This window comes from Bremia lactucae, linkage group LG13 (genome assembly GCF_004359215.1).
Source record: "Bremia lactucae strain SF5 linkage group LG13, whole genome shotgun sequence".
NCBI lineage: Eukaryota > Oomycota > Peronosporomycetes > Peronosporales > Peronosporaceae > Bremia > Bremia lactucae.
In genome coordinates, this window is record NC_090622.1 from 1880882 (window position 1) to 1894498 (window position 13617).

Here is a 13617-nt window from a genome sequence, read left to right on the forward strand (position 1 = left end):
ATCGATCCACGTACCTCCCGGTCCCAGTTCCAGTGCTTAACCACTCGGCCACGTTTGGACTGTTAGAGCAGACAAATTGCGATGTGGTGGAATCAGATACCCACTTTGCAATATTTATTCATTACACCGGCTCAAGCCATGAAGTTTCCACACTAAGAAGGACCCTAAATGGAGTTGGCCAGAACATTACATGTGTCTGACGGCCATCTCGGAAGTTTGTGGAAATGATGGTAACTATTTGGTCTTGGATAAAAGCGGTCATGTGCTTCGACATTAAAGGTCCAATGACGCCAAAGGACTGTTTGAATAATCGCCATATGATTAACTTGTTGATCATAAAAGCAAATAGTGTCGTGTTTTCTTGCGCGCACGAAGGATGCTGCAGCCAAAACGTTTAAGCATATTTAGTGCTTTTCGAGAAAACTTTTGATTTTCGTGTGCATGTGCTTTGCACAGACTCAGAAGGAGAATATCAGAATGTTGAGTTATTTTGTAAGAAGCAGGTGTGTTGATGCAGCGCATTGAAGCTCGAAATCAAGCTAACAATGGTAAAGCCGAGAGAATGCACAGGACCATTCTGAATATGGACCGCTGTATAATGTTTGCTTGTGGCTTACCAACGAATTTATGGGGAAATGCAGTGGAATACGCTGCCTACATATGTATTAGGGCTGCTACCAATTTAGGTCGTATATCCCCCATAAAGATGCTAGCCTAAAAAAACCGTCACTAGGTAAAATTGTTGTTTTTGAATCGCCATGTACTGTGTACCGAGACCCACGAAAGAAATCATTTGCACAACAAGGACAATCTGGGATTATTATTGAGATTGTTGACGAGACCAGGGGTTACCGAGTCTACCTGCTTAATGATAAAGTAGTTGTCGTAACCCAACATGTACGAAATTTTGAAACGTTAAACAAGATTAAAAGGAACAAGTGCGCGAGTTGTATTTGAAGAACAATGAGGTTGCTGTATCAGATAAGTCCGCGCAAAATGTGGCCAAGACAGCGACACAGCTATTTCGTTAAAAGTGGAGGAGGTGACAAGTTACTATCCCAACGATACGAAGTCAAAGAGAATGAATTCGTGGACAAGGAAGAAAAAGGTTGCTATTAGATCGTTAGGCAAATCCATATTTTCGACTGGGAATCCAGAATTCGCGACCAAACTGATTGACGATGACATCGTCAATATTGTTACTGATTCTGATCCGAGCAACTTTGGCGAAGCTATGCGTAGCGATCACAAAGCAGGGTGGATGACGGCAATTGTCGAAGAGCTACAAGTTTTAGATAGCAGAAGTACGGAATGTATCGAGCTCTAAATTCGAAGTGGGTGTTCAAAAGCAGGAGCGACGCGGCAGGCGGTACAAAGCGTTTAAAGGCAAGACTGGTCGCATGTGGAAACGATTAGGTTCTGGCGTGAACGATGGCATTACTTTTGCAGCTGTCGTATACATGTCCAGCGTAAAAATGTTTTTCGCTCTGGCAAGAAAATGAAGAGTTCCTGACAAAGCTCGGAGACGTATTGAATGCTTATAGTAAGGCAGAGTAAGAAGCGCATTTGAATATATACATCCGGGTCCCGCAGAGAATGTAGATTGCAGAAAGGGTGAAAACGAGGCTAGGTAATTCGAACAACAATGGAATAGTTATTGAGCTGAAAAAAACACTATGGTTTTAAAGCAAGCAGGGAGATTGAAAAGCAAATTGTTGCATCAGAAGCTGGTGGAAATTTGTTTCAAGCAAAGCCTATCATACATGTGCGTGTATTTTAGATACATGTGCGTGTATTTTGGATACATGTGCGTGTATTTTAGATGGACAAGTGAAGTGGTCACACTATAATTGTCCGTGTATGTGCGTGTATTTTAGATGGACAAGTGAAGTGGTCACACTATAATTGTCGGTGTATACTCACGAGCACATCCGAGTTTTTACTCGGATGTGCTCGTAAGTTTTGGGCATGCGCATTCAATACAACGAAGATTGTGAATACAATTTGATCAGGAACTCGGAATTGTGGGCATGCTAAATGAGGCCGGTCTTGAAATGGCACATGGCGATGCACAGTAATCGACCGAAACAGAGATGAATGTGATGAATCAGAACTCGATCTCCGATCGGCTACTGGGGGAAATGAAGTGGTGATTGTGTTATCATTTCAATTCCTTACTGGAAGTTTACGAGTTGGTGCGTTCCATTCTCCTCTTATAGAAATAAGTTTGCGAAATTTGAACGACCAAGCACTTCAAATCTTCCCTCCCAGTCAAACTAGCCGCTTGAACATTATTAGCGATGATGTCTTAACTATACTCTCAGTAACATCGGATACAAAGCCACCATACCGATTAAAACTTAAGAAAAACATACGGGTATAGTCAGATATTAAGTTTGATCGCTTTTTTAATCTACAATTCGGAGAAAGAATACGAATCTTGACCAGAAGTCCTGTAGTGGGGCAGATCGTTTGGAGAAACGTTGTTGTGGTACGTTTACTTTATGGGTAAAATACCTTTTTATAATAATTAAAAAATTGTTGATTACTTAAATCCCATTAACTATGGGAAAAAGATGTGGTCGCCGCAAGATATAAATTTGGCGGCCGAAATCTATTTTTTAAATTAGCTACGATAAGGTTTTAGATTAAATTATTAAATAAAGGCAGTTCCCCTTTTGATCTTAAAACGTTAAGTGCCTTCCTAAGGCTTGCGCAGTGATCTGTTAGAAATAGAAGCCTTTCTAAGGTATATCCTCTTGGGCACTAGTTGCCACTTGGTTCTACGAGCCCCTGAATCCCTTGAACTAGGATTCATTAAGCCTTAATAGCTTGTACGACTCCCCGAGTTGTTAAATCCATTAGTTCTGCAGAATTAAGCGACTCTTTGGGTCTAAAATTCTTCCTCTGACTTTAGGAGCGAGGTAGCTCCGCTACACCTGGTAGCACTCGTAGTCAATCTTCGCCTGAGTCTTTACACGATCAAACCCTCACTGAAATGGAAGAGATTCCAGATCTTTTAGAGGCGCAAAGCACAGCTTATAACAAGCTCAAAAGTATATTTGGGCTTGAGCATGTAGAGTTCATTATATGCCAGGGACCAGAGGTCCTGCATGCAAGGCTTCAAGCTTCATGCGATATGAATGATCCTTGATCGGCCAGGTACAAGATCACCTTGCGGCATCGATGCCAACGCGGTACATCTCGGTGCCTGATCAGGCTTTACGCCTGCTCAGGCTTTTCGCATGCGAGAACGGCTGCTAGCGAGTCGACAGAATTAGCAAACCCTAGGGAACTATGTCCAAGTGTTGAGAGCTCTCATTGCTTCTATGCATCAAGACCAGGTGCAAGAAGCAATCATCGTAACAATTTTTATGCAGGTCTCAATGAGGGCGTTGCCCGGACGGAATTATTCCGATCTCATCCTGCTACTTTCGAAGAGGCAATTGCCATAGTGCTACACGCTGAGTTCGACTTTAAGTCTGCTCGCGTCAGCACGCCTTTTTATCGAACAAGCTCTTCGAGCACATGGGTACCGCCTAATTGACCGGAACCCATGGTTCTAAGTCTCGTTGAGGGAGAAGAAGAGGCTTTTCAAGCTGTGCAACAGCATAACAACATCCGTAGAAGAATTTTACGCGGAAGCATGAAACATTTACGTCCGGCCCACCCCCTAAGAAATACGCGTTAAGTCGAAAGAGCACCAATTCCGACTCATACCTGAAATCTGGTACGGTGCGGGAAATGATCGATACGCAATAGGTGCGGAACGCCCTACTGGGGAAGACGTAGGCTCTGTCGGACCTCTACAAGGTGAGAGTAAACAGGACCTAGCCCCAAACTAGCTCGGTGCGTAATGATACGGAGCGTGAGTACAAGCCTGGCTTGTTAGTCGCTCAAGCGACTGTGAAGAGCTTTGATAAGCCATGGTCAATTTTAATTGACTCAGTAGCGTTTTGCAATTATGCTCGACGTTTTTCCCTTGGAGGAAGTCAACAATACGATGAGGCGTTTAAAGCGCATGTCATTGATACAATCATCGTTCGCTTAGCAACTGGGACTCGTCTCACTGTTCCTAAGGTTCCATTGAGCTGTGGCACAAAGTTTCTGGGCTTTGACAGTATGGAACGCTGTCTCGTCCTTGATTTGGATTTGAAATATGATCTCATCCTTGGTATGGTCTGGCTTGAACGCCATGGGCCATGGATCGATTGGAGGTCTAAGACCTTAAGTGCCACGCGCAATGTTCCTAGCAAAGTTCTGGAGAGCCATAAACCCACCTTTGCTAGGCAACAAAATCGCCATTGGCGCGGATCATTGACTGATTCTGTCGGTGCTTTAGACATTGGAGTGCCTGTGTTAGTTAACTCCAATGTTGAAAACATTAATTGAGCCCGACTCAGAAGAAGGAAGTGGACCGGCACGTACTCCGTCGAGTGACACTCATTATAATAACGATTTACTGAATGCTGAAAGCATTGTTGGCCTAAGGCCGAGTCATGAGAGCTGTATATCCCTGAGATACGTGGAGTGGCAGGTCTAAGTCAACCGAGTTTGGTCGGCCGAGGGGGCACCATACTGAGTGTCAATTGTGACGCTTTTGGCGGTTCGCCAGAGAATTTCTGGTTAAACCCTTCTAATGCACGTGAAGCGACACGTACATTGTCGCTGAATAAGGAAGTTGAGTTACCTAACTCCTTGTCGGATGTCAAATTAGACACCATGCCTGATACAGAACCAATATAGGCTGAGAAATTTGGGGACGTGAATGGCCCGGCCTCTAAGAGGCGTATTGTCGCTACTCCAAGACAGGGGGAGATGCGAAGCGTTCATACCCTCACAAAGTGAAACAAGTGAGCAATTACACACGCTTGTAAATGGTGTTACCGGGTACATTGAGGTAGAAGTAAGCTTTGCGGCAATCCTTTCGTTACATGCTCTTTAAGACCTAGACAATATGTTTATTGATGAGTGTGACCGAGCTTTAAAGGCTGGCGACTTATCTGAGATGGTGGTCATTCGACCAAAGATTGAGTTAAGCTCATCGTCACTTCTGGACGAAGCTGTTCTGGATGACACAAAAGCTGCACTTAGTGCGCGGAGTGGGCCATCGATCCTAATAGGTCATACAAATCCATTATATTCCTTGACAAATGATTCCACAATGTTGTATGTACCAATCCACCATCTGTTTTACCTCCAGATAGACGTGACCGTCCTGAAAATGACTTGGTTCCGGGAACCAAATACTGTGTCACACGACAGTGACCTCTACCAAGGCAAAAGTGTGACGTCATTGACGATTTCTTCCGTGCTAAGCACGAGGCTGGAATGGTACGAGAGAGCAAATCTCCCCATTCGACACCGACATTTTGTGTCAGAAAGCCAAATGGTAAATGGCGTATTGTACATGCTTATAATAAGCTTAATGCTGCCACTACCAGCTCAAACCCCCATTTTTTAGAAAGGATGTTCTTCAGAACAATTGGGTGATGTACAATGAACAGTGCACTTGACTTAGTCAATAATTACTACCAACTGCTCGTGCAAGCTAGCGATATCCCGCTTACAGCGGTTAGCACCCAAGTGGTATGCTATGTGAGTGGTTGGAAATGCCACAAGGGCTTTCTAACGCACCGGCAACATTTAATCGTCTAGTGACGCAACCTTTCCGCCCTCATCGAGGTTATGCACAGATTATTTTAATGACATTTTTGTCCATAGTCGTGCGGAGAAGCGCCGGTAGGATATGTAATACCATTTAGACCATTTGCAGTTCTCGATTGTATGCGCGCAAATAAATTGTATGCTAATGCATCTAAATGCATTTTTGGCGCAGAAGAAATTCTCTTCTTAGGGAGCTTTATTGGAAAGCGAGGCCTTAGAGCGGATCCCGCTAAGGTAAAAGCCATTAAAGATTGGCCATTTCTTAAAAACCAAAAGGATTTGCGTAAGTGGTTGGGTCTCGCCAATTATTTACACAAATATAGCAATAATTACGCTGATATGGCTAGGTCATTATCTAATCTCCTTAAAAGGGATACAAAGTGGTGCTGGACTAGCACAGAACACAATGCTTTTCAAGCAGTTAAGGATAGACTTATCCATGCCCAAATTCTGGCACTGCCAAATCCAAATTGGCCTTTCAGTGTCGTCTGTGACGCTTCGGATTTTTCAATTAGCAGTGTTCTGTCACAAACAGATCTTGAATGGCGTGAACGCGTTATTGTGTTCGAGTCTAGATAGCTAAAAGCTGCGGAAAAGAACTACCCAGTATGAATTCTAAGTCGTATGCGATATATACAGATCACGCGTCATTACGCACTGCGACTAAGTCGCCCCATCTCTCACAGAAAATGACCCGATGGCTATCCTTTTTCGCCGAATACAACTTCGAGGTATAAGCCAGGCAAGCAGAATGTTGTACCCGATGCGTTTTCACGCAGGTCGGATTATGAGCTCTCTCATTGACCGACTATAATGTCGCCTATTACTAAATTAATCCGTTCAGCGTACGCCAAGGATGAACAGTGTGTAGCTCTGCGACGAGCTCTAAAGAACTCTGAATCGGATTTCAAATTGTCGGCACGTTTGCGTGCAAGGTTACATCGATTTTCTATCAATAACGACCTGTTGCTTTATTGCATGGACGCTGCGGATCCTCTGCGCGTCTTTGTTCCTCATGATGAATTTGAAGTACCGAATCCTCTATAAGGCACATGATACTGTCCTTGGTCGTCATCTCGGTAAAGAAAAGACCTACGGCTCTGTAAGCCAGATTGATTGGTGGCCCAAACTTTATAAATGGGTCAGCACATACGTTCGCACATGCGATACTTGCCATCGGGTTGAACCCTCGGCGCATGCTGCTGCGCCTCTGACAAGTCTGCCCGTACCCATACGGTGTTAAGAGTCCATTAGTATGGATTTTGTTTTCGGTCTGCCGAACGATTTGGCTGGTAACTCCGGCATAGTGGTATTTGTGACCGATTGAGCAAAATGGCTCACATAGCGGCTGTGCCGGATTCAATTGATGGTGAAGCTACAGCAAGGCTGTTCAATGATCGCGTGTCTCGACAACACGGTTTGCCAGTGGCAATTGTCTCTGATCGAGACCCCATTTCACGGGTAAATCTGGAAATTAATTTTCCGAGTGCTTGGCACTAATTTGGATATGTCCGCTGCGGATGGTCCGCAGACCGATGGTCAAACTGAACGTGTCAAACATTTAGTTTGTCATTGAAAACGTTTTACCAGTGTGTGTGCCCAGACACCAAAGCGCTGCAGCTCAACGCTCCCAGTGGTGGAGTTTGCGTTATATCACGCTGTTTATGCCTCTACAGGCTAAACTCCGTTCTATGTCAACGGTCTCACCCACCCACGCGTTCTGTTAACGATTCTGCTGCGTGGCTCAGGGCTTGATGGGGGTGAATTAGCCGATAGGCTTGCTGATATCAGCCCTGTTACCGTTCGGAAACAAATAAGCGAATTCCTCGCGACATTTTTAGTGTCTTAAGACATGTAAGGGATACGATGGCTGGTAGCCAAGACTAACAAAAAGAACAAGCATATGCCAAAGGCAGAAGCTGTATTGATTTTTATATGGTGGGAGACCGAGTTTTTAATAAACGCTAAAAATCTGCCTACTAACTCGGTTTCCGCGGTCTTTAAGACCAAATTGCGCTCGCGCTTTATTGAACCATTCACGGTTGAGGCCAAGAAGGGACTAGCTTATACGCTAAACCTTCCTAGCAAGCTGCGTACACAACCAGTGTTTTACGTTGGCTTGCTTAAGCATACCGGGACCGTTCCCACGTGCTCATGAAGGTCACCGAAGCCCCAACGGGCTTGATCACGTAAGCGCGTCAGATACTGACCTCGCGTCATTACCGTTGGCGCAAGGTATTGCTCATGAAGAGCGTCTTGAGCAGCGATCTCCTCCGGTGTTCTCGCCGTGTCACCGGAAGGCCAGATGGCCAAGCTGTGACCCGCAATTTCTTTATGACGGTCGTCCGCACTAAGCGGAGTGAATCTATATTCACTATGAGCTTTAGCATTCGCTTACTCGGCAGCTCGTCGACGAGCTTGTTCCTCTATGAGGATTGCCTGCTCTTGCTCTTCATCGAGCTGGTTCGTATTGATGTTGAAATCAGGGTCCTGTATCCTGCTCAATGCAATTAAGACATCAGTGGCACCACATTTCGGGAACGGATTTGGGGAACGCCGACGTTCATCCGGCAGAGAAGGCATGTAAGAGGGACAATCTTTCTCCTTATCCTCTAATAAAGAGTGACTTTCAAAGTCCACCATTCCCTTATCGTCAAGGAAGGTGCTAAGAGTCTGTGACCGACGCTTGATTGTCATGGGACAAAGGAAAGAAAAGCACAACCGAACGGTTAGCTGTTTAGGTTCCAATCTCAAAGAGGAAATGAAGCGAATATTGTCTCTGGATGTCAACAGTCTGGTGGGGAAGGGTGTTATGGGGCACACATCGATTGGAGAACCGTTGTTGTGGTACATTTATTTATGAATAAAATGCCCTTTTATCCTATTCTAAATAGTTAACTACTTAAATCCTTTGTATTATGCGTAACAAATGTGGTCGCCGCCAGATATAAATCTGGCGGCCGAAATCTATTTTTATATTAGGTAGGGTAACGTTTAAATTAAAAATTAAATACAGTGCAGTTCCCTTTTGATCTTGGAGCGTTGAGTGCCTTCCTAAGGCTTGCGCAGTGATCTGTAAGAGATAGAAGCCTTTCTAAGTTATATACTCTTGGGCACTAGTTGCCACTTGATTTTACGAATCCCTGAATGCCTTGAACTAGGATTCATTAAGTCATAATAGCTTGTACGACTTCCCGAGCTGTTATAAGCATTAGTTCTGTAGAACTAAGAGACTCTATGAGTCTAAAAGTCTTTCTCTGACTATAGGAGCGAGGTAGCTCCGCCACAGTACGACTCCATCTCGCTGTTTATATGATTGCAAATTGAATATGGCTCGAGTTCGATTTGTATGGTTTTGATGAAATATTAAGTATCCTTCTTAGAGCGCTAATCATTAGTGAAGTATGTGACTCATCTAAACTTTTAATTAAAGTGCATTTCAGATCCAATATAAAGCTACCAAAATGAATTATCTAATTACGACAAGGAGCAAGTGCAATTCTAAATACGATTTTGTCAACGAAATTTCATCTGAGGATATTGCGATATTTAAACTACGCGTCGAAAGCTGGACGACTCGGTCGCCACAACTCTTTAAACAAATGCCAAGATTGCTGTCGGATAAAGACGCTCCATTTGCAGTCGCCCCATTACGACACATAATCAAGCTGCCATGCAAGAGTATCAACATGTTAGCGACCGACCATCTGCGATTAATTTTTGAATGGAACAATTTGCAAGATATTATAAGCAGCCTTTAGGCTGATACTCAAACAGCTTAGCTAAAATCCGAATATGAGTTTGTGATTAAGGATGCGGAGTAAACTGCGTTTCCTTCATTTGTAGACAGTCTGCGACTTCGCTTAAAGCCATTTCGTAATCACCAATAAATGCAAATATATGTACAAGAGAAGTTTGGCTCATTCAGTGACTGCCGAGGAGTTCACTTTTATCTATAAAAGTATATATTGAGCCTAAGTGATGGCCAAGCCAGTTTGCTATCAAATCGGGCAAAAAAGACTGACGCCTTTGTCTGGGCAGAAAGCTGCTTTCACATTAAATAAAGTTGCATTGGGCAAAATCAACGATACGACAGCATTCAACACCACAACAAAGCTAAAATAAAACAATCAACAAATCCCTTCAATTCGTTATTATTGGTCGAAGCAGCTTCCATAGTGCATATAATAGCCCAATGGTGAGACGTCTTGACGTTGCAGTCAAAAAACCCATTTGCAAACGCGCCATCTTAAAAGAAAATCTGCACGGCCGGTCCCATGGTCGACTTCAAGTACAAGACCTTGATGTTCTGCCAGTTCTTTTTCAAAAGCGACGCCAAGAAGTTCGCTGCCAATTGCGTATTTACCACAATGTGTTGCTTGTCGAGCCCCACGTGGCCAATAGCGACATTCAAACACATGACCTTCTTCATTTGAAACTTGATTGTTGCACGCACCGCCTCGGCTTTTTCCGTCAGCGAGTCGCTCGAGGTCACGAGCGTCGGGAATTTGCCAGCCTTGTTAAGACCAGGACCCAAGAGACGTGGGATCTGTTTAATTAGCGTGTCTGACGCCAAAAACGCGTCGTACTTCTTGGCAAATTTCTTAATCACCTTCTTGTTCTTGTTAAACTTCTTAAGGTCATCCACGGTCATGTACTCAAAACCTTCCTTCTCGGCCATTTCACAATGTACGGCATTTCCGAGCACACAGATCTTCATGCCTGGGCGAGGAACGGTCGGGAGTTTAAACGTGCCACTGAAACGCTTGTCCTTTTGCGGATCGTAGTTCTTGAGCGCGATCTGGAGCTCAATCGTTTCGTTAAAGTTGCGCTTCTTGCCTTTGTGCTCGTTTCCATTGATGGTCACGGTCTCCCCAGCCGAAAAGGCCAAGATGTTGTCCACGGCTTGGGATAGCAAGTCCGAATTCAATTTGCTCATTAGTGCGTACAGGGATCGGTCGGGGCGCTTCTTCGACGATTCAAAGGGGGAATGGAGCTGCTGGACGGCTGGTCCACGATTTGGGTGGTTGAGCGTGCAATACACGATTAAGTACGAAATAAGTTTCTTAGTTCCGCACTTTAACGATGTTGCAGACAAGCAACTTAGACTTTTACCATTCATTCTCTTACAGCATATGAACAAACCTGTCTAGTAGACTATGCCTACGTATATGCATATATAGTGTCACGAGCGTGCCCCATAGGATCCACACGACGACAGTCGTGATGACGACGTAGCAAATGGCAAAGACGTCGCAATTCTCATAGTCCCCAACGTCAGTCGCTGCGGGGTTCATGCAGCAGTAGCGTTCTCTTTTAAAGCGTCGTAGGTCGAGTTTCGCCTGTTTTTCCTTGCTCGCCCACGTCGCCACAGCTGCTTGAATCTTGTACAATTCTCGACTTTTCAGCTTTTCTTCTTCCAGAGACGAATGACGCGAGAGTGTCGTGATGAACACCTCGTCTTCCTCGTGCTCGGCAAAATCGTCCTCCTCCTCGTCACTGGCGTCGATTCCGTCCGCTGACAACTTGAGATCAGCGTACTCAAGCTCCAACTCGGACGTTCCCACGGGCGACATAAACTCAAGATCCCTATCACTGTGGCTATCCGTGTCGACGAATTCGCGCGACATAATCGATCGCCGCGATCGGTTTGACGGTGCATGCTTAAGCTCAAGGTGTGAGGCCAAACAGCTCTTGCACACGACGTCCATGCAGTCCTTGCATTTCTTCTTTATGCCAAAAACTTTAAACTTCTTGCCGCACTCGTCACACGCGCTTGGAGTGCCCATATAGTCCCCTCAAGATCAGTTTTAATCACTTATATACAAAGATTTATTCATTTACGTAACCTTTGCACATATTGGTATAAAACCGAATACACATTGAAAAAATCATGGCAGCAATGTAGTAATCATGCAGAGTACTACTCTCTGGTCCAATTGCTATTGCGACACAAAACCGACATTCTGTTTAAAACAAAGGTTACGACCGCATAATTTCGACTCAAAGCGACCTTAAAAGTTAATAGGCTTGTCATGCGCGGCAAGACAAGCTTCTTTGAATGCTTCACTCAACGTCGGGTGCGCGTGACATGTACGTGCCAAATCCTCACTCGCAGCGCCGTACTCAATGCCAATAACTCCCTCCGAGATCATTTCACCGGCATTGCTCGCAATAATGTGCACCCCCAGGAGCTTGTCCGTCTCTTTATGCGCCAAGACCTTCACCATGCCATCCGCTTCCGCCACGGTTCGAGCTCGAGAATTGGCCATCATGGGAAATTGACCCACATTGTATGCAACTCCCTCGGCTTGGAGCTCTTCCTCCGTCTTGCCCACGGACGCAAATTCCGGGAACGTATAAATCACCCCTGGAATCGCGTGGTAATTCACGTGGCCGTGCTTTCCGGCAATCGTTTCCACACAAGCAATGCCTTCCTCCTCGGCCTTGTGCGCCAACATGGCGCCTTTAATCACGTCACCAACTGCAAAGATTCCAGGCACTTGGGTCCGATACGCCTCGTCCACTTCAATACGCCCAAGTTTGTCCATCTGGATGCCCATGGACTCGAGTCCAAGACCTGCGGTAAATGCGCGACGGCCCGTGGCGACGAGTACCGTATCACACTCAATAGTAGCCCCGTCACCTCCTTTGGCCGGTTCGGTTTGCAATTTCACGGTTTCTCCGGTTATTTCCGAAGCCGTCACTTTTGTTCCAAACCGAAAGTCAAGGCCTTGTTTCTTAAGTAACTTGATAAACTCCTTCACGGCGCCACGGTCCATTCCCGTGCACGCTGTGTCAAGGTACTCCACGACCGTGACTTTGGACCCGAGACGCTTGTACACGGACCCAAGCTCCAGTCCAATCACGCCCGCGCCTACAACGACCAAGTGCTCCGGTACACGCTTTAATGCCAACGCGCCCGTCGAGTCAACGATCTTCCCGGCCGCATTGTTTACGGGCACGGGCGGTAGTGGCGATACTTCCGAGCCCGTAGCAATAATAATATTTTTTGCCTTAACAGTCTCGTTCCCCTTATTCTCACTTAAGGCCACCGAAACTTCACCCTGGGCCGTGATTTTGCCATAACCCTTAATATATGTCACTTTATTTTTTTTAAACAGCGACTCGATGCCACTGGTTAAAGTTTTCACGGCTTTATCTTTCGCTTTCATCATTTGCGGAAAATTTGCCGTCACCTCGGGCGCATCAATGCCGTAGCTCTTGAAATCGTGCTGGGCCGTATGCAACAGGTGCGTCGAATGCAAAAGTGCTTTAGACGGAATGCACCCGACATTTAAACACGTTCCGCCCAATTTGCCTCGCGATTCGATGCACGCAGTCTTCATTCCCAACTGCGCTGCTTTAATGGCGGCTACGTAACCACCTGGACCGCCGCCAATAACCACCACGTCGTAATCCGATGTGGAAGAAAAGGCGCGTGCGAGGACGATAGAGCGCGACGCTACTGAGCGGCGCGAGAGCGTGGCAACGTTGCGCAGCATAATGAAGCCAAGAGGGGAGCTCGTGAAGAAATGATAGGGAACGGTGGACGGTTCTGCGTGCTCGTACTTTGTAAGAAAAGCGAGGATTGTATTAAAATTGGCAAACAAAGAGATTGTGAAAATAATATTGGTCCTCGAATGGGGGCTTCGATTTGGCAAAATGGAGCATTTGCGCAAAAGTTGGCGTTAGCTCTCAACGTCCGTTACAGACCTGTCCTGTAGCACGAACGGGCAATGCTGTGAGGAGCTTAGCAGGAATGAACATGTGTCGGATATTTTATTGAATAATTGCTTTTTTTAATCCTGGCTGCAAGAAAGATGGTATTTCCGTTCACTACTTACAAATACACAAATATGTTTTTATCGCAAATTTGGACAGTGGCTCGACAAATAAAATGATTAAAATTTTATGACTTCACTTCCGAAAAATAAATTTAATTTTAAA

The 13617-nt window shown here is 45.3% G+C and overlaps 2 protein-coding genes across 2 annotated transcripts; both read right to left on the reverse strand.

Moving 5' to 3' along the window:
* Positions 1-9916: 9916 nt before the first annotated feature.
* Positions 9917-11456, reverse strand: CCR75_000036 (uncharacterized protein; the record flags this gene model as incomplete). Its single annotated transcript, XM_067958144.1, has 2 exons — positions 9917-10769; positions 10813-11456. The coding sequence occupies 2 exons, from the start codon at positions 11454-11456 to the stop codon at positions 9917-9919; spliced, it is 1497 nt and encodes a 498-aa protein (XP_067823356.1).
* A 225-nt stretch (positions 11457-11681) lies between these two features.
* Positions 11682-13172, reverse strand: CCR75_000035 (uncharacterized protein; the record flags this gene model as incomplete). Its single annotated transcript, XM_067958143.1, has 1 exon — positions 11682-13172. One exon carries the CDS (start codon positions 13170-13172, stop codon positions 11682-11684), a length of 1491 nt encoding a protein of 496 aa, XP_067823359.1.
* Between the last annotated feature and the right edge of the window lie 445 nt (positions 13173-13617).